Genomic DNA, 27148 nt, shown 5'->3' with positions numbered 1-27148 from the left:
ATGTACTGAGAAGAGAACTATCGCTGTGAAAATAACATCCATCCATGAATTTATTTATTTATTAATTTTTAAATACATATTTTATCTTTGAATTTGCGCGTGTAATTTGGGAATGCATACAATGCCCTTCTCTGCCCTAGGTGTATGGAAAACACTCGGCGAGAAACGGAAGAAAATTTGAAGAAAGAAGGAAAAAACATAACAATAATAATAATAATAATAATAGTAATAATAATAATAATAATTTATTTTATTCACAAAAAAAATAAATTGTATATACAAATGTTTTATAAAGTTGTGAAAAACTTTATTTAACAGAGAAGAATAGTAAATACATTGTATTATAAAACCTTTTAAAACTGTAAACCACCGTGAAATGAAGGTATATATACATAGAAACATGCATAAATATATAGAAACATACATACATACATACATACATACATACATATATATATATACACACACGCACAAACATATATATATATTCTATATACATTATATACAACTATAAATGGAATAATTAATATATAGTATTGAGGGAGCCTACCCCAATGCGGGTGACGAGCTACCGCTTAGTTTCCCTTCAAACTAGGATTTGATGCAACCAAGATCACCAGTGAGCACTTTTTTGCATTGACCGGAACAAGTTTACTAGTTTATTTATGTTTTTTCACAAATAGCTTGTTACCCGAGTTAATTTTGAACCCTTCTGTCATTTTTCCCGTCCCGCCAATTAGTCTTCATTATTTTATTTCAACTATCCATCATTTACATCAACAAATCATCGATGATTCACCACCACCCTGAAATTCATGTCCCGGGAAATGACCCCTCTCCTTTTCAAACTTGCTTTCTCTGAGGATAGACATTTAATTTTTGATGGTACATCTCAGACCTTTCCGCTGTTCTCGACAAAAAAGTTTCGCTGCTATTTCTTGAAGATCAGGAGACCACGTAAAGACACCCCCGTTGACTCACTATTGCTGATGGTATTTGGTGGCGATGGTGGTGGTGGTGGTGGTGGTGGTGGTGGTGATGCTGTTGGTGGTGGTGGTGATGCTGTTGTTGTTGTTGTTGGTGGTGGTGTTGGTAGTGATGGTGGAGGCAGCGTGGTGATGTTCTTTGTTTAACAAGAAACAACCTTAAGCGACAAACGTCTTTAAACCTTGACTGCTCTTACATTTTAGTCCTGTCTAAGACTACTTCTTCCAATGTGTCATTAATTTCTGAGACGGTAGAATGTAATGAAAGTGTTCGGGATTTGACAACTCTTTCTTGCAGGAGGCAGAAATATGTTGAAGCCCTCTCCGGTGTTGATGAAGATAGTTGGTGATGATAGCTCTGGTCGGTTAATTCATCCGAAACGATGAATATAAGTATCACAGTAATTAGTATATTTAATGGGGGATAAGAGGTATGTTGTTACACGTCTGCGTCTGTGCTTTCCGGACCCGTAGAGATTTTCTCTAAAGAAAAAGAAAAAAAACAAAGAAAATGTAATAAAACCAGTTTGTTTGTTCCTTCTGGAGCCATTACTGGCTCATAAGGGCCGGTTTCCCGGTTTGCTTCGCGTATAGGTTCCTCACCTGGACGGAACGCCGGTCCGTCGCAGGTGAGCTGCAAGATTCAGGAGGAAAGAGTGAGAGAAAGTTGTGGCGAAAGGTTCAGCAGAAGTTCGCTTTTACCTTCTGCCGGAGCCACGTGAAGCTTAGGTGTTTCGCTCATAAACACACACATCGCCCGGTCTGAGATTCGAAACCGCGATCCTTCGACCACGAGTCCGCTGCTCTAACCACTAGGTCATGTGCCTCCAATAAAACCAGTAATGGCTCCTAATTTAGGCACAAAAACAACTATTCTGAAGCGGAGTCAGTCGGACGATACCTTTGAAGGAAGGGAGTTAGTTATATGTTTGTCGCCCATACTTAAGTCGGGTTAGCTTATCACAAACCTGTACCACTCGCTTACAGGGAGTAAGTCGCTTACATTGACCCCAGTGTTCGACTAGTATTTATTTCATCGAAAGGATAAAAGGTAAAGTCAACCTTCGCGGAACGTAAACTCAGAAGGTAAAAACGAGTGAAATACCGCTAAATATTTTGTCTGCCCTGTTAACTGCCTTGCCAGGTCACCGAATTAGATAAAATTCTAGTAAGCGTTTTACTCGGTTTGCAAATGATTCTGCCAGCTCGTCGCCTTTGTACAAGTTTAATAATTTTTTCTACTATAAGCACAAAACTGAAATTTGAGGGGTGGGGCTGTCGATTAGATCGACCCCAATAGGCAACTGGTACTCAATTTATCGACCTCTAAAAGAATAAAGGTGAAATTGACTTCGGCGCAATTTGAACTCAAAACGTAAAGGACTTGTACACGTGTAATAATAATGGTTTCAAATTTTGCCACAAGGACAGCAATTTGGGGACAAGGGATAAGTAGATTATATGGACCCAAGTGTTTAACTGTTATTTATTTTATCGACTCCGAAAGGATGAAGTCGACCTCGGCAGAATTTGAGCTCAAAACCTAGCGACAGGTTAAATACCTATTTCTTTATTACCCACAAGGGGCTAAACATAGAGGGGACAAACAAGGACAGACATGGGTATTAAGTCGATTACATCGACTCCAGTGCGTAACTGGTACTTAATTTATCGACCTCGAAAGGATGAAAGGCAAAGTCGACCTTGGCGGTATTTGAACTCAGAACGTAACAGCAGACGAAATACGGCTACGCATTTCGCCCGGCGTGCTAACGATTCTGCCAGCTCGCCACCCTGATTAATAATAATAATAATAATAATAATAATAATAATAATAATAATAATAATAATAATAATAATAATAATAATGGCTTCTGATCTTAACTGATTGGAAGTGTTATCATGTACATTGTTTTGTCTTGGTATAAAAGATGGGCTACAGCAAATATTCTGCTCAATACCACAGATTTGCTTGTCAGTTGTTTGACCATAACCAGTTGAGCATGTCCCTTAGTGGCTGACGATATGTGCATCTCTGATCACGAGCAGAAGTAGTGGGGGAGCATCATAGCCATGTGTTGAGAGGGATTCTTTGGGGTTTGAATAGTTCACCTCTGGAAACATGGGTGGTTCTTTCAACATCCTTAAACAACCCTTATTCAGGGACCGTTTGAGCGGGATGGGCTACTCAACCTGAAGAAAATTCTAACTGGGCCCCACCTGCAAGGTCATGTGCTGTTTATCTTGATATGAGATCACCATGTCGCGCACATATGGTTGTGATGCATGTGCCTGGTGTACCTTTATCAGACGGGTAGTCATGATGGGTATATTGGGCTTCGTATATTTTACCCCAGTGTCACTTTGATGGCATGAACTGCTCTCTCACTCAATAATAATAATAATAATAATAATAATAATAATAATATAATAATAATCCTTTCTACTATAGGCATAAGACCTGGATTTTGTGGGGAGGGGGACAGTTGATCAGATCAATCCCAGTACTCAAGTGGTACTTAATTTATCGACACCGAAAGGATGAGAGGCAAAGTCGACCTCGGAGGAATTTGAACTCAGAATGTGACAGCAGAAGAAATACTGCTAACAACAACAATTATTATAAAATATCGGCCTTGTTTGCAAAGAAAATTGAACCTGAGTTTGCATCCGTTTTGCAATTTTCATTGCGGCACTAATGGATGATGCAGTAGATAGGAGAAGGACATATATGGATAAACATTGGCATAAAAACATGAATAAATAGTTTGAAATATTTATACGTGAACATACATGTAATTTGTGTTGATATCAGAACTTGAAACAAGAAATGGCATAATTTGTTGGAAGATAGGTACAAGAGGAGAATATGTTAACGGTGACATTCCATTTTATCCGGTGTCATTTCAAAATCCGTTTATTTTGGGCGAATGGGGAGTATAGTTTATTATATGACTGGTGCTTATTTTTATCATCCTCCAGAAATATGAAAGGCAAAAGTAACCTAGGCAATTAAATTTTTTAAAATATTTCCCTGAGCCCTAAGATTAATAGGCCTACTTACCCGGTTTTCATGGTATCTAAGTGCCCTAGATCACAACAATCCCCATAAATGAGCCGTCGGTCCATTTCTGGTTTCAAGGCTAGTAATGTTGAACGAAAGGGACAAGTCTATTTCACCGATTCTAGCGTATGACTAGTATTTTATTTTGTCGATACCCCATTGGCTAAAAAATGCCTAGTTGATTGTAGCGGGATTTGAACTTAGAGCGTGAAGAGGCTGAAGCAATGCCGTTTAGCATTTGTCCGACGTGCTAACGATTCTGCGAGTCAATCACGTCTACAGAAGAAATACCCGATGAAAAATGGAAGAAAGGAACTATCTTGAAAGTCGCTGCGCTGTAGTAGCGATAGTCCAAAGAAACCAGTTTCGTTACTCACAGTGATACGGTACAATGCAAGAGGTATGTAGTTCCTATGGTGTAAAATAAATGTGAATACACGAAGAACTTACGATCGTGAGGTTGTGAGCTCGAATCCCGGACCGGGCTGCGTGTTGTGTTCTTGAGCAAGACACTTTATTTCACGTTGCTCCAGTTCACTCAGCTGTAGAAATGAGTTGCGACGTCACAGGTGCCAAGCTGTAACGGCCCTTGCCTTTCCCTTGGACAACATCGGTGACATGGAGAGGGGAGGCCGGTATGCATGGGCGACTGCTGGTCTTCCATAAAACAGCCTTGCCCAGACTTGTGCCTCAGAGGGTAACTCTCTAGGTGCAAACCTATGGTCAGTGTCTGACCGAAGGGGGTCACCAATCACCAACACGAAGAGGAGATAGAGACACTTCAATGAAATATGGTTTGGGATATTCATTTTTCATACATACGAGGACAGTAACTCACTCGCAGACAAGTATGCAGCACAAACATGCATAGACACAATGAATTCTAATTACAAATACAGTGGCTGTGTGGTAAGTAGCTTGCTCACCAACCACATGGTTTTGGGTTCAGTCTCACTGCGTGGCACCTTGGATAAGTGTCTTCTACTATAGCCTTGGGCCGACCAAAGCCTTGTGAGTGGAATTGGTAGACAGAAACTGAAAGAAGCCCGTCGTATATATGTATGTATATATATATATGTGTGTGTGTGTGTGTTGTGTATGTATATGTTTGTATGTCTGTGTTTGTCTCCCACAACATTGCTTGACAACCAATGCTGGTATGTTTACGTCGCCGTAACTTAGCGGTTCGGCAAAAAGAGCGATAGAATAAGTACTAGGCTTACAAAGAATAATTCCTGGGGTTGATTTGCTCGACTAAAGGCAGTGCTCCAGCATAGCCACAGTCAAATAACTGAAACAAGTAAAAGAGTAATATATAGAAATAAATGTGATATACTTACACTACGTTTCCTTTTATGTGTTTTGTTTTTGATAAAGAGACCTTTGAATTTATTCATGAAAGTCTGTAAAGAAAGAAATCAAATATTTAAGGTGAAGCGTAGGCTATCTGCAAGAGCTCATTAAGAAAAACACAAACACCTATCTATATAAAAGGAAAAGAAAAAGTTCGAACACCGGCTACGGCATTCAGACTTCGTTTCTACTACTAACTGTGAAGTCAGGCCAACTACGACAGCAAAGAGACACCAGAAGTGTAAACGTCTAAAATAATAAAGAAGGCACGTGTAATATGTTGACAGAGATCTCATGTGTGTGTGTGTGTGTTTTGTGTGTGTGTGTGTGTGTGTGGTGTGTGTTGTGTGTGTGTGTGTGTGTGTGGTGTGTGTGTGTGTGTGCGTGCGCGCGTGCGTACAGAACTTCGAGGTTTCGGCCTGCAATCGTTAGTCAGACTGAAATTCGATGACGGGTAGTGGGCCGAAACCTCGAAGTCACTGTTATTGTGAAAGTAAAATGAAAATGTCGTCTGCAAAACGTATTGCGCAATTCTTCAGTTTTAATGTTAAATTGTTTGTATAACAACGCGATGGAAATATAAACATAAAATGTGTTTGCGCCTCTGTGTGTCTTTACTATTTTCTCGTGTCATTAATATTTTCTCGTGTCATTAAAATTTTCCCGCTGTCATAGAAACAGAACACTTTAAGCCCCACCACAACCCCCACACACACACTCTACCACCACAACCACCGCAGCCAGAATTTCGCATTCGACATAAAATTATGAAATTAATACTTACTTTGTTTTCTGCATCAGCTGAATAAAGAAGAGAAAAGAAACATTTTAATATATTTTTTATTTTTACATGTCTGCCTATTAACATCTCACTCTGACTCAGAAGTATATGTATGTGTGTATATGTGTGTGTGTGTGTGAATGTGTGTCTACATATATACTCTTTGACTCTTTTACTTGTTTCAGTCATTTGACTGCGGCCATGCTGGAGCACCACCTTTAATCGAGCAGCTCGACCCCGGGACTTATTCTTTTGTAAGCCCAGTACTTATTCTATCGGCCTATTTTGCCGAACCGCTAAGTATCGGGGACATAAACACACCAGCATCGGTTATCAAGCAATGCTAGGGGTACAAACACAGACACACAAACACACACACGCATATATATATATACATATATACGACGGGCTTCTTTCAGTTTCCGTCTACCAAATCCACTCACAAAGCTTTGGTCGGCCCGAGGCTATAGTAGAAGACACTTGCCCAAGGTGCCACGCAGTGGGACTGAACCCGGAACCATGTGGTTGGTAAACAAGCTACTTACCACACAGCCACTCCTGCACATATATATATATGTGACAGAGTCAATTTTAAATGTAAATGAGTGGAAATCGAACCGGTCTGTGTGCTAATTGATACGGCATTAAAGCAGAATGACTTTCCTCAGACACAACAATATATATGTATGTATGTGTGTGTGTGCGTGTGCGAGTGTGTGTGTATTTACACAAACACACATATACAAACATATATATACGCACAAATACGTACATATGCATATAACTATACACATATATACACATACATATATAAATATACATACATATACATACATATATATATATACATATACATATGTATACATACATATTTATGCATATACACATAGTTATATATACAAATACATAGACATATATATACACATAGATATATATATACTTACATATATATATATATATGCATATATATATATATGCATATAGATATATAGATATACATATACATGTATATATAGATATACATATACATATATAGATATAGATATAAATATACATATATATACATATATCTGTACACACACACATACACATATATATATATATATACATATACACACACAAAAATGTCTATATATATATATATATATATATAATACATATATATATATATATGTATATATATTCTCTTTACTCTTTTACTTGTTTCAGTCATTTGACTGCGGCCATGCTGGAGCACTGCCTTTAATCGAGCAACTCGACCCCGGGACTTATTCTTTTGTAAGCCCAGTACTTATTCTATCGGTCTCTTTTGCCGAACCGCTAAGTAACGGGGACATAAACACACCAGCATCGGTTGTCAAGCAATGCTAGGGGGACAAACACAGACACACAAACACACACACGCATATATATATATATACATATATACGACTGGCTTCTTTCAGTTTCCGTCTACCAAATCCACTCACAGTGCTTTGGTCGGCCCGAGGCTATAGTAGGAGACACTTGTCCAAGGTGTCACGCAGTGAGACTGAACCCGGAACCATGTGGTTGGTAAGCAAGCTACTTACCACACGTATTCTTTAAGTAGTTGAACTTGAGAACGCAATGGCGGATGAAATGTAGCAAAGCATTCTACCCGCTGTGTTAAATATTCTACAACCTTGCCTTGATTTTATGTAAGCAATCTTTATTGTGTCTGAATTATACACGAGAACAAACCCAATGAAATACGTTAATTCATCGCGGCGGTCCTTTTTTTTTTTAGTAATATAATCGAAATGATAAAGTGTACTTACAATTACGCTTTTCCAGGTTTGATGCACCGTCCTATAAAAGAGAAACACAAAATGAAAATGAAATTTGGCGTCAAAGGATTTTCCATGTAATCAACAATATAACAGTGTATATATTTTTCAAAATAAATCTATACATATAAAGCTGAAGTTTCTGTGTGTGTGTGTGGCAGGTTCGGTAGCCTTCAACTAATACTATCTCCTCCGAGACCCTGCGGCGCAAGTTGACCAAAATTGAGAGTATGATAGAAGGTTTGCTCTTAATTCCGTAAAAGAAAAAATTGAAATCAGACCATGTTAAGACCAAAAATTATTTACATCAAAAAGGTGCTTTTTTCTATGAAAATCTCGATTTTTTACGATTTTTTGATTGCTGTGTCGCCATTTTTCGGTATATTTCAACCAGAAAAATGTTCACATAAAGAGAATAACAAGCTACATAATGCAAAATTTTTACTTTTCAAAAAAGATTGAAACTATGTCAAAACTTTGTTAACGCAACATCAGAGTCTGCCGTTTTAAGCGCAACTAAGAAACAAACCCGAGCAACGCCGGGCTATACTGCTAGTAAATATACAAAACTGAAAAAGAAGGCAAAGAAATAAAACAAAATGAATAAGTAAATAAAAGTTCATCGATTATGTTACCGCTGTGCGGTAAGAAGTTTCTGTACGACAGCGTGGAATATTGGGCAAGTGTCTGCTCCTATGGCCTCGGGTCGACCAAACCCTTGTGAATAGATTATGTAGATGGAAACTGAAAGAAGCATCTATTAATGTTTATATATATATATATATATATATATATATATATATATACTTTATTAAAATGCAGCAAAAATATCACAAAAACTGTTACTCAGAGTTTCACGTCCCCATTCCTGACGAACGGGAGCACGAAACTCTGAGTAACAGATTGTGTCATATTTTTGCTGATTTTTAATAAAGTATATTACTCTACATCTGGTATTCGAGTACTATTTTCCCGCCTTGTATCGCATTTATGTGCTTATTCTGATGTATGTGTATATATATATATATATATATATATATATTTAGCAATAAGGACAACTACTTAATAAGGAAAACTTAACAAGAAATGTCAGGTAGATAGCGTAAAAACCTCATAAGAGAAAAATTTCGAAAATAATTATTCTTATTGAACATTTATTATATATAGAGGGCATTATACATACATGCCAGGAGGCATTCTACATACACGCCATACGCTAAGAGGGACAATCAGTCATTTCTACCAAAAATATTACTAATCCCACCGAATGCAATTTTTCAAGAAAGACATTTAAAAATATAGACCTGTATCACAGTGATTTCATACTTACGAATCATCAGCAGGCCTGAATATACTTAAATAAACAACGACCTTGCTTCGCTTAAGCCGATCAGCTAACTGATCAACATCAACGAAGCACATGGGTGGGTTTATATATACTATATCCGGATGAATGGCAAACTTTTACGAATTGCATTTCGGGAGAGGAAAAGTTTTTTCGGAATAAAAATTAGCAATTAAGGACAACTACTTAATAAGGAAAACTTAACAAGAAATTGTCAGGTAGATAGCGTAAAAACTCATAAGAGAAAAATTTCGAAAATAATTATTTCTTATTGAACATATTAATTTATATATAGAGGCATTATACATACATGCCAGGAGGCATTCTACATACACGCCATACGTAAGAGGGACAATCAGTCATTTCTACCAAAAATATTACTAATCCCACCGAATGCAATCTATATATTTTTAAATGTCTTTCTTTGAAAATTGCATTCGGTGGGATTAGTATATTTTTGTAGTAGGAGAAATGACTGATTGTCCCTCTTAGCGTATGGCGTGTATGTAGAATGCCTCCTGGCATGTATGTATAATGCCCTCTATATATAAATTAATATGTTCAATAAGAAATAATTATTTTCGAAATTTTTTCTCTTATGAGGTTTTTACGCTATCTACCTGACAATTTCTTGTTAAGTTTTCCTTATTAAGTAGTTGTCCTTAATTGCTAAATTTTTATTCCGAAAAAACTTTTCCTCTCCCGAAATGCAATCGTAAAAGTTTGCCATTCATCCGGATATAGTATATATAAACCCACCCATGTGCTTCGTTGATGTTGATCAGTTAGCTGATCGGCTTAAGCGAAGCAAGGTCGTTGTTTATTTATAGTATATTCAGGCCTGCTGATGATTACGTAAGTATGAAATCACTGTGATACAGGTCTATATATTTTTAAATGTCTTTCTTTGAAAAATTGCATTCGGTGGGATTAGTAATATTTTTGGTAGAAATGACTGATTGTCCCTCTTAGCGTATGGCGTTATGTAGAATGCCTCCTGGCATGTATGTATAATGCCCTCTATATATAAATATATAATATATATATATATATATATATATATATAAAACATCTCTTACTAAAGTCATTTAACTGCAGTCATGCTGGAGAGTACACGATTAGTCGAACAAACTGGCCCCAAAACTTATTCTTTGTAAGCCTAGTACTTGGTCTATCGGCCTCTTTTGCCGAACCGCTAAGTTACGGGGATGTTGACACACCAACATCGGATGTTCACTACTATTTTATATATATTAATTATATATATGCTTATATGATATGTTGTACTCTTTCGCTACAACTTTCCCTCACTCTTTCTTCCTGTTTCTTGAGTAACGCTGAGATGGACTGGCGTCCCGTCCAGCTGGGGGAAACACATACGCCATAGTAACCGGAAAACCGGGCCCATGAGCCTGGCTAGGATTGAAAAGAGCGCATAAAAAATACCACTTCAATCACATCATTAAACAGCTATCATCCTTCAACTACCTTGGAATTCTGATCACAGAAGACGCAAAATGCCTGGAGATAAAAAGACGAATAGTGCTGGCAAAGTCTGCATTCTCAAAATTGTATGACATCTTGAGAAACAATACTTTGAGCATCAAGACCAACACCTGTATATTGGACTGCTATGTCTACCTTGTGTTAATGTATGGAAGTGAAGTATGTTTTATGACATCAGAACTGAGAAGGCGCTTGGACAAGTGGTTTTTAAAGAGACTATTGGCGGTAGCATGGACAGATAGTATATCTGATGAAAAAGTGATGATCCTAGTTGCGGTAAGTAGGAAACTGCTATGTGAGATAATAGCCAAGTACTGAGATTTCTAGCTCGTGTGATGAGGAAAGAGGACCAGGAGAATTTAGTGACGGCCGGACAGGATGAAGGGAAAAGAAGCAGAGGTAGGAGGAGGATGCTATGGATGTAAAGCTTGATGACTTTCTTGGAAGAAAGAGGCATTAAATATCGGAAAGTGGAAATGTTACAGAAAACAAAGAACAGAGAGTTGTGGCAAGACATGGTTGCCTATGTCCTATATTCTGGACAAGTGACCTAAAAGAAAGATAACACTAATATACACTCTAAACTAAGATAAAATGTTAAAAACAACACTTACTGATGATTTGCGCCTGTCTGCAGCTGTTGAAACGAATATAAAGAACAACATATCAAATATATATGGTTACATACAAACAAGTTTTAAGATCACTTCGAATATGTTTAGTAAATATTTCGCCTCTAAAAAAGCAATTTTCAATGCAATTTGCCGTGGAGAAAAATTTCGATTTATGTAAAAGGTATTGAAACATTAATAGTAATTTCATAGCTCCATATATTGACAGGAGTGAGGGCGCGTGGCTTAGTGGTTAGGGCATTCGGCTCATGATCGTAAGGTTGTGAGTTCGATTCCCGGCGACGCGTTGTGTCCTTGAGCAAGACACTTTATTTCACGTTGCTCCAGTCCACTCAGCTGGCAAAAATGAGTTGTACTTGTATTTCAAAGGGTCAGCCTTGTCACTCTCTGTGTCACGCTGATTTTCCCCGAGAACTACGTCAAGGGTACACGTGTCTGTGGAATGCTCAGCCATTTGCACGTTAATTTCACGAGCAAGCTGTTCCGTTGATCGTATCAGCTGGGACCCTCGTCGTCGTAACCGGCGGAGTCTTTTTTTATATTGACAGGACAATGCATTTCAGAGTGACCCATGTGACCCGAACAATGAATTTCAAGCTCGATAGTTATGGTGAATACTGGATACCAAGAGAGACATGACTTTCCAAGTCATAACTGCCTTAGAGACAAGCAGTAGAAATTATTCACTGACTGCGTGCAGCGCTGCTAGTTTTGAACAGATCCTAAACGAAGCAATGTTGTGAAATAAACAAGCACTTAGATCGGTGCAAATACGTTTGGGACTTGTTATGCTTCTATATACAGTTCTATATTTAAGAGATAAGGAATTATGTGCATTATTTACATTCGACAGATATTTGTTTTCTTCTTCTTTGCTGTTAACACAACGTTTCGGCTGATATACCTTCTAGCCTTCTTCAGGTGTCTTGAGGAAATTTCGAACCTGCGTTCTCATTCCTAAGGTATATTTCGATGTTATTATTATTATTATTATTGTTTTTTTTGTTGTTGTTGTTCAGGTCACTACCTGGATTCGAACTCGGAACCTTGGGGTTAGTAGCCCGCGCTTTTAACCACTACGCCATATAATAATAATAATAATAATAATAATAATATCTAATAATAATGATAATAATAATAATAATAATAATAATAATAATAATAATAATAATAATAATATAACTCGAAAATACCTTAGGAATGAAACCCAGGTTCGAAATTTCTTCAAGACACCTGAAGAAGGCTGAGGGTATATCAGCCGAAACGTTTTGTGTTAACAACAAACAAGATGAAGACAAATATCCGTCGAATGTAAATAATGTAAAAAATGTAAATAACATATGCTTCTATATATTTTTATTATCTGCGTACTTTTTTGATTTTGTCCACGGCATAGACACGCATAAACATTCACAAACCATATATGTAACAACACATCTCGTCTCCGATTCCTGAAGATTGTAATCTTTATAGTTACATTGAAACGGATATATCATATAGGTTGCCTGAAGCAAGTTACGCCCGGTTTAAAAAAAATTAGTGATTTTGTAATATATACATTACATGATAGTTCGTAGTTACACATACGTAAGACATTAGTTAATTGGATTAATATGCATTTATAGCGAGAAGCCATTTCTTTCAACTATTATACTTAACACGAAACAAACTAAGTAGAAAAACAATATTTGAAAAACAAACGTTGATTACAGGAAGACAGATTGAATACATTACACACACACACACACACACACACACACACACACACACAACCACACACACCACATACACAGATATATAATATATATATATATATATTATTATATAATATAATATATATATATATATTAACGTCTATTCTTCAACCGTCACTCAGACCCCTTCCAGAAATTAAAAAAAGTCCTGCTTCCAGGTGATTTTTGAACTTCAGTTCTGATGATACACAGAAAAATAAAGAAATCCCTCCAGACAAAGCTTTGGATTTGAGTTCTGAATATGTATATAATATATATATATATATATATATATATATATATATAGTGCTTAAATTGGGGACAGTACTTGAGCTTAAACTTTCATTTAAATTAACTTTCCGCCTTCGTAGATAAATAATGTCAGACATCAGCTTGATTAAGGCGATGGAAAGTTACACTATAATTGTTGTCTTAAAAGCGCAGCATAGTGAGAGAGCGATACCTCGCTTTTTGAAAGTTTCCCGATCCTTCGTTGTCAAAGTTCGAAAGGAGCTGGAACCTGTTTATGGGGATCCAGAAACGGCAGTTAAGCGCAAAAAGCATATACAAGATCCTAATACCATCAGAACACATAACATTGCATAAAAAGCCCAAGAAATAATGAACAAAAACCAGGGAAAATCAGTCATTGCAAAGGACTCCAAGGTTTCAGACCACACCATCAGACGAGTTGTGCATGAGGACATGAGGTACAAATTGTTATGTCGAATGTGACAGAAGAGTATCGTTCCAACAGTCATGAGTTCTAAGTTCCCAGCGATTGTTGTGGTTCTGTGAGTCGTCAAGCAACGAGGGAGATATCTTACTATCTCACTTTTTTTTACGGGGTTTAAGAGTTAATGCCGCTGTCTACAGGGACGTGTTGGAGAAAGTTGTGAGGCTCTAGGTAGACAGAGTACGCAACGGAAGATAGCACACCATCCAACAAGTCTCTGCACCGTCTCTTATGACTAGGTCAACCAAAGCATGGATGGATACGTGCCCTCTCCATGACCATGTTTTCCTAACACATGACCTCCTAGTTCACCAGATACAATCCAATGGCTATTACGGATGGCCTGTAGTCGAGAGGGAGGTCAATACACACCCCCAGAACAATCTCTCAAGTCTGATAATAATCAGCACTATGCCCAACTTAGAGGTCCTCTGATTCGGATACGTCAACGGTTCCGACTCCGTATTTAAGCAACTATTGATGCTAACGGCATATTCGTTGGATACGTGTGATTAGAACTAATCTCAAGACAATTTGTGCCAATTTGCTTTCGAACAAAGTTTTTTTGACTTTTGCTGAGTCATGCGTCTTTTTCTAATGACCTCAAAATACCTGACGCACCTACACATATACACATTTAATCCGTATGTCCGATGAAATTTCAGTTGTCAAGAGCCATAGATAATGCAACTATATTTTACAGAAAAATGTGTGGGTATATATATGTACATATACACATGCACACACACACGCATGCACACAGACACACACAATGTATGTACACATACCCTATATATATATATGTCTACACACACACACACACACACACACACACACACACACTGTATATATGTTTATATATCCTGGCGCAGTGTATGTGTGGAATTGAGGTTTACTTACCTTGTTTCTTTTCTGGTTTCTCACGACCCTTTCAAAGAGAAAACAAAACAGAAAAACTTTATATATATATATATGTATGTATGTATGTATGTATGTATGTATGTATGTATGTATGTATGTATGTATGTATGTATGTATGTATGTATGTATGTATATATATATGTATATAATTACTAAATGAATAAATATTAGAAAATATTTATATAGATATTATTGTTAAATATTATCATTAGTAAAAAGAATAATAAACAATAGGCGCAGGAGTGGCTGTGTGGTAAGTAGCTTGTTTACCAACCACATGGTTCTGGTTCAGTCCCACTGCGTGGCACCTTGGGCAAGTGTCTTCTACTATAGCCTCGGGCCGACCAAAGCCTTGTGAGTGGATTTGGTAGACGGAAACTGAAAGAAGCCCGTCGTATATATGTGTATATATATATGCGTGTGTGTGTTTGTGTGAGTGCGTTTGTCCCCCTAGCATTGCTTGACAACCGATGCTGGTGTGTTTATGTCCCCGTTACTTAGCGGTTCGGCAAAAGAGACCGATAGAATAAGTACTGGGCTTACAAAAGAATAAGTCCCGGGGTCGAGTTGCGCGATTAAAGGCGGTGCTCCAGCATGGCCGCAGTCAAGTGACTGAAACAAGTAAATGAGTAAATGAGTAAATAGTACAGGTGGTAAAAAAGCAAATGCCGATAAATGGCTAATTCCAAATTTTATAATTAATATATAATTATAATAGGGCACACATGGTGCGAGCATTGTTGTGAAAATCAGTGTCGAAGAATTACCTAAGAAAACCACCAAGCCCTGGATAAATTAGTAGAACAGTAATCGGACTACGAGCAAAGAAATTAACTTACTATCTCGGCAGAAAGCCGTAGAATGAGGAAACAGATATTCCTGGATCAATTGATTTCGAAGTTTGAGAGTTTACCTCCCTTAATTCTCATCAGCAGGTCTCAATATATACCTAGGTCTCGCTATTTACCTAGGGTTATATATATATGTGCACATATATTCTTTCACTTGTTTCAGTTATTTGACTGCGGCCATGCCGGAGCACCACCTTTAGTCGAACAAATCGACCTCAAGATTTATTCTTTGTAATCCTAGTACTTATTCTATCGGTTTCTTTTGTCGAACCGTTATGTTACCGGTTGTCAAGCGACGGTGAGGGGATAAACACAGACACACAAATACGCACATACACACAGACACAGATACACACACACATACACACACACACACACCACACATATATATATATTAGATATATATATATATATATATATATATACAACGGGCTTCTTTCAGTTTCCACTCACAAGGCTTTGGTCGGCTCGAGGTTATAATGGAAGACACTTGCCCAAGGTGCCACGCAGTGGAACTGAGCCCAGAACCATGTAGTTGGGAAGCAAGCTTCTTACCACACTGCCATATATATTATATATATATATATATATTATATATTATATATATATATGTATGTATGTATATATATTATATATATATATATATATATATTAAATATTTATAAATAAAGATATATATATATATATGTGTATGTATGTATGTATGCATGTATGCATGTATGTATGTATATAAAGAGTACATATATGTTTATTTCAGCGAGGTAAGCACAAGATATAATTAATTAAATTAAATTAAAAGTATATACATATATTTTTGAAAAGAAGCAACATGAGCAACAACCACAATGTATAATTGAGGGAGAAATTATTAACAACGTCTATTTATAATCACTGAATAACACCAAGGATCCTACTCCATCTAGAACAACTCATGTCTTAAAAAGACTTACAAAAGGTCTACAAGTTTTAGATGTTGATATGTTGAAAGACAAATTAGACAAATTATCTCATTTTTGCGCTATTGGCGGTGCCCCAGTGTGGCCACAGCCTCTGGCTGAAGCCGGGATTGAACCATAAAATATCATTCTCCTAGTGGCAGCCAATTTTACTAACGTCAGTTGTAGACTATTACCGGCATCATACACCGAAGCTCAGTTTGATAGTATCATCCATATCGTGATTACAACCACTAAACCAATTATATAATTACGTAACACGGGACTCGATTCGTGCAAGGAAGCAATGATTTCCAATTCTCTCTGCTCCAAGAACAGCGCACAAAACAAATAATGTACATTCCAATACCAACATCATAAAAGTCTGGAAATAATACTTACTATTGTGTTAGACCGGCCACCTGAAACAGATATATATATACATATATCAACCTATAAAGACATACATGATTACACACACGCGCATACACACACACATATATGCGCGTGCGTATGTGTTTATATAAATATTGGGTTGTCTAGAAAGTTCGTGCCGATTTTTAAAGGAAAGAAAAAGGTCAATAAATATTTGCCATTACATTTTTAATCGACCGAATATGAACCATTTTGTTGCACAATGCGTCTCCATCTTTCCTTTAACGTGAAAATACCCTCTTCCCAAAACTGAGGTGGTTTCATGGCAAAGAATTCATCAAGGTATCTTTTTATGCCATCCAAGGAATTGAAATTTTTACCATTAAGACTATTCTGCAGAGACCTGAATAAGTGGAAATCTGGAGGAGCAATATTTGGTGAATATGGAGGGTGGGGTAACACATCCCAGCCGAGCTGCAGCAATCCTTGTCTGGTTCCCAAAGCATCAAGTGCCGAAAATGAACTTTCTTATCTTCCATTTTAAAGGGTTACAAAATTAACACAGGTCATAGGAACATATACCTTCTTCCACGAAAAGATAGCTTAAACTGTGCTCTAAATGGAGGTGTAGTCAAATCCTATTTTATGGACTCAACCATGTTATAAAATAAGTCGAAAGGTAAGCTACTATAAATCGGCACGAACTTTCCGGACAACCCAATAAATATACACCGATATAAGAATAAAGGATAAAATTCTTCAAAAATAATTTATCAGTGGCCAGTATATAAAAAATAGATCGATTAAGGTAAAACCATATATATGATTATAATTAAAGGCAGAGAAAACAATTTCTAGCCTATAAGCCCCAAATACACGCTAAATCGTCTCAACAATTAAAAAATCACAAAATTACACACGTGTTGTAATCGAGGGTGCAAGCTAACGGAAATTAATAACAATATAGATAGCCTTGGATTAACTAATTTCTGGATTTGCCCAATGGCTTTTCATCCTTTAGAAGGACACATATTTATACATACCCACAGGAATGCAAACGCAAAGCCATACCTTCTTACCACACAACCATATAAATACCCCAGATATCCGACACTAAATTTCGCAGCTTACCTCAGTACATGCGTATTCGGTCGCAGTAGCAAATAGGCGGCTATGCTGTCACAGCGACCGAATACGCTTGCGCTGAGTTAAGCTGCGAAAATTATTGTTGCGGGTATCTGGGGTATTTATATGTATTTATGATGACTTTGCATTTGCGGATTCAACAATGTGGAGGAAAATATGGACATTAAAAAAAAACTGTGGTCTCTTTGTTTCAACAATATTTATAGGAAAAGGCATCTTGCTTGAAACATTAATACATTTTGATGCTTGCTAGAAATGTCTTATAACAGAAAATGTCTACTTACTTATCCTTGGTTGACTGTTTATATACACCTTTAAAAGAGAAATAGACAGTGGCAAATATTTACTAATTGTTAAAACGAGACGTAATATTAATTTCAGGCAAATTCAGAGTATGCAAAGAAGAATATAAGAAAAAAAACAAATCATAACAGAGTTATCACCTTTTAAAAAACGTCAGATTTACTACACCATGATGCCAGATAATATATATATATATATATATATATATATATATATAATATATATATATATATATATATATATATATATATATATATATATAGAGAGAGAGAGAGAGAGAGAGAGAGAGAGAGAGATACATAGATAGATAGATAGATAGATAGATAGATAGATAGATAGATAGATAGATAGATAGATAGAAGCATACATACATAAATACATACATACATACATACATACATACATTCATACATACATACATACATACATACATACATACATACATACATACATACATGCATATTTCATTTTGGGATTTGGTTTGCAAGATTCTTTATGTGAGTTCATGTGTTGAAGCATATTCTGTTGTCTCGGGAGAGTCATTCTCTTTTGGTGCCTTATAATTTAACACACTCACCGGTAAAATTTATTTATTTTTTTTTATTTTTCTAAAAGTTTCGTTGCGTCTTGCAACCTTTTCAATAGTTTTAACTCTCAAAACTATTGAAAAGGTTGCAATCCCGGTTTCAGCCCGAGCAATTAGTGATCAGGTTAGAGGGGGATACCTAGAAATCCATCGTCAAACAAAGGTGGAAGAAATGTAATCAAACGCGAGTTAGCTATAGGCAATGTACTCGATCGACTAATAGAAGTACGTTAAATAAATGATGAACCGGCGGTTGTTAAAGGCATCAAATCATTTATGAAATAGTAATACAGAATACAGAAGTGAGTATAAATTAATATTAAGGAGGAAACAGGAACATCAGGAGAGCGAAATTTTACAGTAGACTTCATATATATGATGATATTCTGAAAGTCAGAACTTTAATATTAAGGATAAAAATATGAAAGAATCCGTAAAGTTGTATCTACTAGTTGATCATAAACAGAAAGATACAAGGCGCACTTCTAAAGGTTTGAAACATTTTTGAGAGAGGCATTTATTGCTTTGAAAGAAGTACAAAACTCTAATCTCCTTCGAAGTATGATTCTCTGACTTCAATGCACTTTTTGTAATGATCCAGCCATGATGTAAAATGGTGCTTATATATGAAAGTCCGCCATATTGTTGCTATAATCAGCCTTTCAACATTAAGAACATCGTACACAGAAGCTTACAGTGAATATACCTTGCATAGTCTAATTGCGAACAGCAGATTAATTAGGGATACTATAGGGATTAACTTAAATACTTTATTGCAGCTCAGCGCTTTATTGTGGCTATTGTCACACTAGAAGTATCGTATACTCCTACTACAACATTTTGAAAATATTGAAAATAATACTCACATTTTCGTCGTTTGAGTCTCTCTCTGGTTCAGCTGAAAGAAAGAAGAAATATATTGATATATTAAATACTAGCAGTATCGCCCGGCGTTGCTCGGGTTTGTAAGGGAAATAACTATAAAGCATTTTTAGAGAGTTATAGCCAAAAAATAGAAAAAATGGAAAAATAATTATGGTAAATTTTTTTTGAGAGTTAAAAAAGGTGGAGTTGCGTCCCCTAGACGGTCTGTGGTTTGGGTTTCTGATTCTCGACCCCATGTCGAATTTATCGATTTTTTTCAGAACTGGGGGAACTTTTCAAAATTTTCGCTGCGTTAGTTTTGAATTATGACATTGGGCTATGTGTGTGTCAAGTTTCATCAGAATCGGTTGAAAGCAGTGGTCAGGGTGAGGGTACGAGCAAACAGACACACAGAAACACGCACAGACAAACTGCCGTTTATATATAGAGAGAGATACACTATTACACACACATAGTTGTATGGATAAATATATTTCGTGTCAGTCGCGTCTGACAGGCTGAAAAATGAACTTTACAACCTTTATGTTACAACCTTTATGGTTTCTACGGCTAGATGCCCTTCCCACGCCAATCATTTTACAGAGTGTGTTATGTGCTTTTACATGGTACCACACGAGCGCTTTTATGTGGCACCGGCACGAATGCGTTTTACGTGGTACTGACAGAAGGCTCTTGCAGGCCAAGCGCCTTCACCTGGGAGAGTGGTCTTAGCACTTCTGTCGTGTGGTAGGGGTCATCTTGGGAAGACCAGGTGGTACAGCAAAGCGGTAGTAATTAGTTCTTAATATATGCAGTAATTGTATCATTTTTGAGATAGATTGCCATGGCCTTTATGGTGTATGTTTTTGACATCTCTGTTCGTAGAGTGAGCGCTTATTTGGCGCGACGTATCTAGGACATTTGTGGACGACACTCGTGTGCAAAAGATATGATGGTGTTAATTATATAGAAATGGGTGCCAGTAGAGGTAGCAGTCACTAGATCGTTGAAACACAAAAAATAGAATGCAGAGCGTGAAACTAAGCCCTGGAGAACAACTGAATGATACTGTAGGGCAAATAGAAACCCGTCAGTGCATGTCGTGTTCATGCGATCTGACTAAAAGGTCACCAGTCCAAAAGATATATGACAGATGGTGTCCACAGACGAGCAGTTTTGTTTGCAGGTTCGTGCACCAGATATGGCCGAAAATATTACTGATGTCAAGGGCAACAATACTGCTTCACAAAATTTCTAGTTCGCGGAGTGAGTGACACTGATGAAATACATAAGAGTGTAGGTTTTCGATAGATTGGGTATAATTAAAACTGCATTGATAGTTCTACAGGAGGAGAAAGGGTCAAGGGACTGGAGTTCGTTCTTGTTAATAGCTGTCTCCATAGTTGGCAGGGTCAGAAGAGTTTGGCGACTCGCTGTAGTGTTCCTAAAGATCAGGAAACAACTGTGATGTGTGTGAGAGAGTGAGAGAGAGGATGGGGAAGGAGAGAGTGAGATAGGAGGAGAGAGAGGAGAGAGAAAGAGAGAAAGAGACAGATAGATAGACAGACACAAAAATGATGAACTTTCTGAAGTTAAAAACTCTGATGTTAAGGACTAAATTTACAGTTCTTTGTTTTTAAGTAATGCAAGGGATGTTATCAGTGTTAGGTTCGTTGTTGATATAAGCGACTAGAGGTACATTGTTATCTGGTTATGTGCCTGGTGGGGAACCCTGTGAAGCTTAAATCTTGTATAAGGGATTGATGTAGTGCTTTGTTGGATGCAAAACTAACGGAATAACAACAGAAAATTTTACAAAAACAAGAACGAACGTCTGAAAAAGAAAAACAGTCGGAAATTTTGGATGCTTACACAGCCATTTCTTGTTCTTTGAATAAACTTTTCTTCTAGATTCAAGCGTAGGATCAGATTTTCTGTCGACTGGAAAAGAAATAGTAAGGAGTTTTTAAAAATCTGTTATATGCAATAGAAGCAGTATTAGATTCAAATAGACATTTGTATATCATACTTAATGTAAATACATCGCGAAAAATCAAATTTACCGCAATATTTTTCCGGAGATAATGTCTTTCATGGACGTGCTGTGTTTAATAACACAAACTATTTCAGTTAGAGGTGAAAATCCACCAGCTGCTGAGGATGTTAGATGTGCATTTCCGCTTCGTCCATTAGGTATAGCATTTCCAAACGAATGCCGCAGTAAATTTACTTATTCGCAATGTATTTACTTAGGATATGTTACATAGATGTTCCTTTTAGTCTAATACAGCTCCTGTTACATATCCATCTGGGTGACTTCGTGCAACACCTGTGAATATTATATCACTGTTTACTGAATTTTTACTGGCATAGTTTTGTACTAGTATACAACTGTTACAGTGAACATGTTATTGGCAGATCTTAAAGACTCATAATTGCGCATCTAGCATTTTCACCAACAGCTGTTGGACGATTTTCGTCTGTTACAGAAATAGTTCCTGCTATTAAACAGAACACGTTCATAAAAAATATCTCCGGACAAATACTACATAAAATTTGCGTTTTCGCATATATCATAATGATATTTAATCTCCGATTTATTCTCCGTAACTTGCAAAGACTTTTGGGTTTGTTTATAAAAATATACTTATGCAGTATATATATATATATATATATATATATATATATATATATATATATATATTCATTACGAGTGAGTGGCACCCAACACATTCATTGGGAGTTACATGGATGGATCAGAATAATTTGTCTGAAATTCCATGGTACTTAAAATCAAATTTCTAACGGCTGAGGATACCATTATCTTATGCTTTGAAACTTTAAGTAGCACGGGATTTGAATGAAACTGTTTTGATCCATATATAGATAGATGCATACATAACATTATATATATATATATATAAAAGTAAATAAATGGTACAACGAAGTACCGATATTTACTGGAAAACACCGATCGTAATAAAAACGACGCTATTGTATAGCTTCACTGCGTATATACTAGCAAAGACGTGTGTGTGCAACAAACATGAAAAAAATTTGTCTTACTTCACGAGCGGTCTCCGGGAACAAAGTAACTCGTATATTGAGACATCACTGAGCGGTCTCCGGGAACAAAGTAACTCGTATATTGAGACATCACTGTATATATATAATATATATATATACAGTGATGTCTCAATATACGAGTTACTTTGTTCCCGGAGACCGCTCGTGAAGTAAAGCAATGTTATAACTCGTAATTTCTTTCCAAAAAAAACATATTTTACTTATAAAATTGTTAATATTCGTCAATAAAGGGCAATAAACCAACAGAAGAATGTAAAGAATACTTTCTGTAAAGTAGAAAGAATGTGAAGATTATTTATAATAAAAAAATATAATTATAATCGCTTTCTGAATCACTTTCACTCGCACTAGACACGCGCACACCATCACTCGTAGATACGATAGCCGATTCACAAGGACTCGTAGACGGAATTGTCGATTTCTTTGTAAGAAAAAAACAAGTCTAGATTTGTTTAATTAAAAGAAGCTTTTTTTCACTGTCTATAATTTTTTCGGTTACACCCAGAATCATTTGTTACAGTATTAGAAACGTTTGCACTTATTTCAAAATTTGGATCTTGTGCTAGAAAAAATTTCTCTTTGATGTTGATGTAATCAACTGCTTACTTCTCCCTTTTGACATCTGTGGTTGTATAGTTCTTTAAAGGTTTGCCGATTTGCATGTGCCGTATGGATGGGATGAAAACTCTTTTGAATTCTTCGTTCAGTGTTTTACTTATCCTCATTAGGTTTTCATGTGAGGGAACAATCTTCTTGGAATAGTGGCCCTACCTTTCACTGCATGGAGGCAATTTCTTTGGTATACTTAAAGAAGACTTTAGGGTTTGATTTGATATTTTTTTATAAGCTAGGGTCCTTGGTTTGCCCTTTCTTTTCATAGAAACATTTCAGATGTTTCTCAATCTGTAGCAGTGTTATTTCCTGGCGGGACTTTTGAAACTTTGTACGCCGTCTCAAGATTTTTTTTTGTTTCTTGGAATCTATTTTCTGATATGCAGTGGCCCTTCCCTCTGGGACAATCTTGTAGTATATAGCTTGTATTACTGACATGAAATCTTTGAATTTCATGTCGATATTAGGTGTAGAGAGACATTGGGGCCAGTTTGTTTGATGATCTCTTTCTCGATTGATTTCCAGTTTGCTTTAGAGATGTTCAGATTGGGTAGATTTTAGGTGCTTTTCGTTGGCTGCCTGTCTGCGGGTTTCTTTCGTCTATACATATTCAGCTCTATTATATTGTGATCCGAGACTAGCGTCGGTGTCTCTTTCACATTATGGATGAGATCCATATCATTTGTGAAGGATAGATCAAGCATATTGTGTTGGTTTGAGTATTCCTTGCTCCATGTATAACTTGTAGGTGAGGTTAAGCAGGGATTCCGCATGTCTTTCTTCATATCTCGTCATTCCCGTGAGGAAAAGCCTATCAGGCCATCCCCTGTTGGACAAGTTGAAATCACCCACCCATGAGATGTATATATATTTCTTTTATCTTTCACTTGCTTCAGTTATTAGACTGCGGTCATTCTGGGGCACTACCTTGAAGAACATTTAATCAAATAAATCGGCTCCAATACTTATTCTATCGGTCTGGATGGCCGCGCTGTTAGGTTACAGGGACACATACACACTTACTCTCTCTCTCTCTCTCTTTCTTGCTTTCTCTCACTCTCTCTCTCTCTTTCTCTCTCTCTCCCTTTCTCTCTCTCTCTTTCTCTCTCTCTCTTTCTCTCTCTCTCCCTTTCTCTCTCTCTCTTTCTCTCTCTCTCTTTCTCTCTCTCTATCTCTCTCTCTCTGTATATGTATGCATATATATATAATGAAAAAGAATGAGAGAGAGAATGAGAGAGAAAAAATTCGCATCGCCAATGATTTTCTCCCTAGAAAGGGGAGCTGATTTGCAAAATTACATTAAGTGCAACACTGTGGCTTTCAACTTCACACACGTACGTATACTCTCATTGACGTTGACCAGTTGTGGTAGCGTAATGACATAGTTGATAATGATATCCATTTCAAACAAGAATAGAAACAGGCGAAAATACTGTCGTTGAGTATTTAATCCTATGGTTTATAGATGAGATGATCAACACTTTCTGTTAGTTAATATATCTGTTATATATCTGTTTGTCAATATATCTGTTAGTTAATGTAGCTGTTGTATATATGTTAGTTGATGTATTTGTTAATATATACAGACCAGATGAACAGCGCTCTTTGTTAATTAATGTAAACCATAAGTTGAAATTTAGAAATTTACTGTATAATTATGCTTGTAGAGTTCAACATTTGATCTGTTTCATTTTCTACGCCAACGAAATGCAGAAAAGGTATGATATATGACTAATTGCTTCTAAAGTGTATATGAGAAAAAAATATGAATTAACTTGAAGCGTTAATTTGCTCTAATGTTAATATATTATAATATAGAAGGTTTACTTACATATAGCGGGACCCTATAAAATATATAACAAAGAATATTTTAATTTGCAGCGAGGTCAGCAAAAAATAACCGAAAAAAAAAAGAAAACAAAACAGAAAATAAAATAGAAACCGAAACTATTGACCCAAAAGTGCTCAGGTAGTGTTCAGTCTCGTTGTAAAGACAATAGTAAGTTAATTTAATATGAAGGATGTTTATTAGAAATCTAACTTTGGACACCACCACCCAAAGCAAATGGATGAAACTAAACTCAACATTTCTCACATAAGTACATGCACACAAATACACACACACACACACATATATATTTGTATATATATACAACATATAATACATATATATATATATGTATAAATGCATAATATATATATATATATATATATATAATATATATATATAATATATATATATATATATTATATATATTTGAGTAGTTGAATGAATTATCTTAATGATAATTCGAATAAACCGATACCTGGGTTTTTAATTGTTCTTTCTTTTTTGGTTTTGTTTGTCTCAGGTCTTCTATACTAATTTAAGTGCCCGTTGGATTGCACTGTCTATTAGGGGCTGTGGATAGTTTCTATTTATGAGTGTGGTTCTAAGTTCCTGGAGATGTGTGTGTCGGTGGTTGTTTGTGTCTGATATTATGGTGCAAATCCTTCTAGCTAAACAAAAAGGGACATTTATTCTAGTGTGTCGTGGGTGGCATGAATCAAGGGTAGGTACTGTTTGGAGTCTGTCGGTTTATAATAGATATCTGTCTCTATTTTGTTGCCGGTTTTCTTAATGAGGATGTCTAAAAATGGTAATTCTTCTTCGTTATGATCCATCGTGAATTGTATATTATCATTTATTCCATTTAATAGTATTTTAAATTCCTCAAGTTTCTCTATACTTTTATCCCAGAGGATAAAACAGTCGTCGAGGTATCTTTGCTGCTACGATCAACAGCCCCCTACTGCTACTACTGCTGCTACAGCCACAGTGAGAGAATTAAAATAGTGGAGGTGGGGGGAATTACAATTTCTCAGATCCTTAAACAGTCACTCCCGCTGGCAGTGGTATGTCTTAGGGAAAGATGAATTTATAAAAAGATTTTTTCACTGCAAGCAGATCTGATTTTGATTCGTTAAAAAATTGATGACGTTTTGCCTCCGTGGTCAAGCTTGTCGTTCTGCTTGGTTGGTTTCCTTACAAGATACGGTTATGGGTCAGATCTGATTTTGATTCGTTAAAAAATTGATGACGTTTTTCTTCCGTGGTCAAGCTGGTCGTTCTGCTTGGTTGGCCACCTTACAGGATACAGTTATGTGTCAGATCTGATTTTGATTCGTTAAAAAATTGATGACGTTTTTCTTCTGTAGTCAAGCTTGTCGTCCTGCTTGGTTGGTTTCCTTACAGGATACAGTTATGGGTCTTTTCCTTATATTCGTTGAAGTTTGGTTTTGATTGGTTTGGAATTATGTGACGTCAGTGAACAGTGCCAGAGAACCGACCACTGTTGCTACTACGATCAACAGCCCTTTACTACGGCTACTGCTGCTGTCACAGCCACAGCTTAGCTGATATAACCCCAACCACCACCAAGGTTACCAAAATTACGACCAACAGACGACGACCAAGAATCACTACTGTTGCTTCAATTGGAACACAAGGTAACACAAAAGCGGTTCCTTTTGATACCAGCAAG

At 36.5% G+C, this 27148-nt stretch overlaps 1 protein-coding gene across 1 annotated transcript in view; it reads right to left on the bottom strand.

The window, feature by feature from the left end:
- Nucleotides 1–658: 658 nt before the first annotated feature.
- Nucleotides 659–27148, bottom strand: part of LOC115221096 — a 50392-nt gene continuing 23902 nt past the window's right edge. The window contains exons 7-17 of the mRNA XM_029791311.2: nt 25456–25468; nt 21798–21866; nt 19928–19959; nt 18457–18484; nt 17054–17073; nt 14845–14872; nt 11458–11480; nt 7984–8014; nt 6188–6204; nt 5391–5453; nt 659–1469 (exon numbers count right to left, since the gene is read on the bottom strand). Coding sequence (XP_029647171.1) covers nt 1401–1469; nt 5391–5453; nt 6188–6204; nt 7984–8014; nt 11458–11480; nt 14845–14872; nt 17054–17073; nt 18457–18484; nt 19928–19959; nt 21798–21866; nt 25456–25468 — 393 coding nt within the window. The 3' untranslated portion in view covers nt 659–1400. The remainder of the gene's footprint in view (nt 1470–5390; nt 5454–6187; nt 6205–7983; nt 8015–11457; nt 11481–14844; nt 14873–17053; nt 17074–18456; nt 18485–19927; nt 19960–21797; nt 21867–25455; nt 25469–27148) is intronic.

Source organism: Octopus sinensis, linkage group LG17 (assembly GCF_006345805.1).
Source record: "Octopus sinensis linkage group LG17, ASM634580v1, whole genome shotgun sequence".
Lineage (NCBI taxonomy): Eukaryota > Metazoa > Mollusca > Cephalopoda > Octopoda > Octopodidae > Octopus > Octopus sinensis.
The sequence above is the reverse complement of the archived record's forward strand: the minus strand, read 5'-3'. Positions and strand labels throughout refer to the sequence as shown.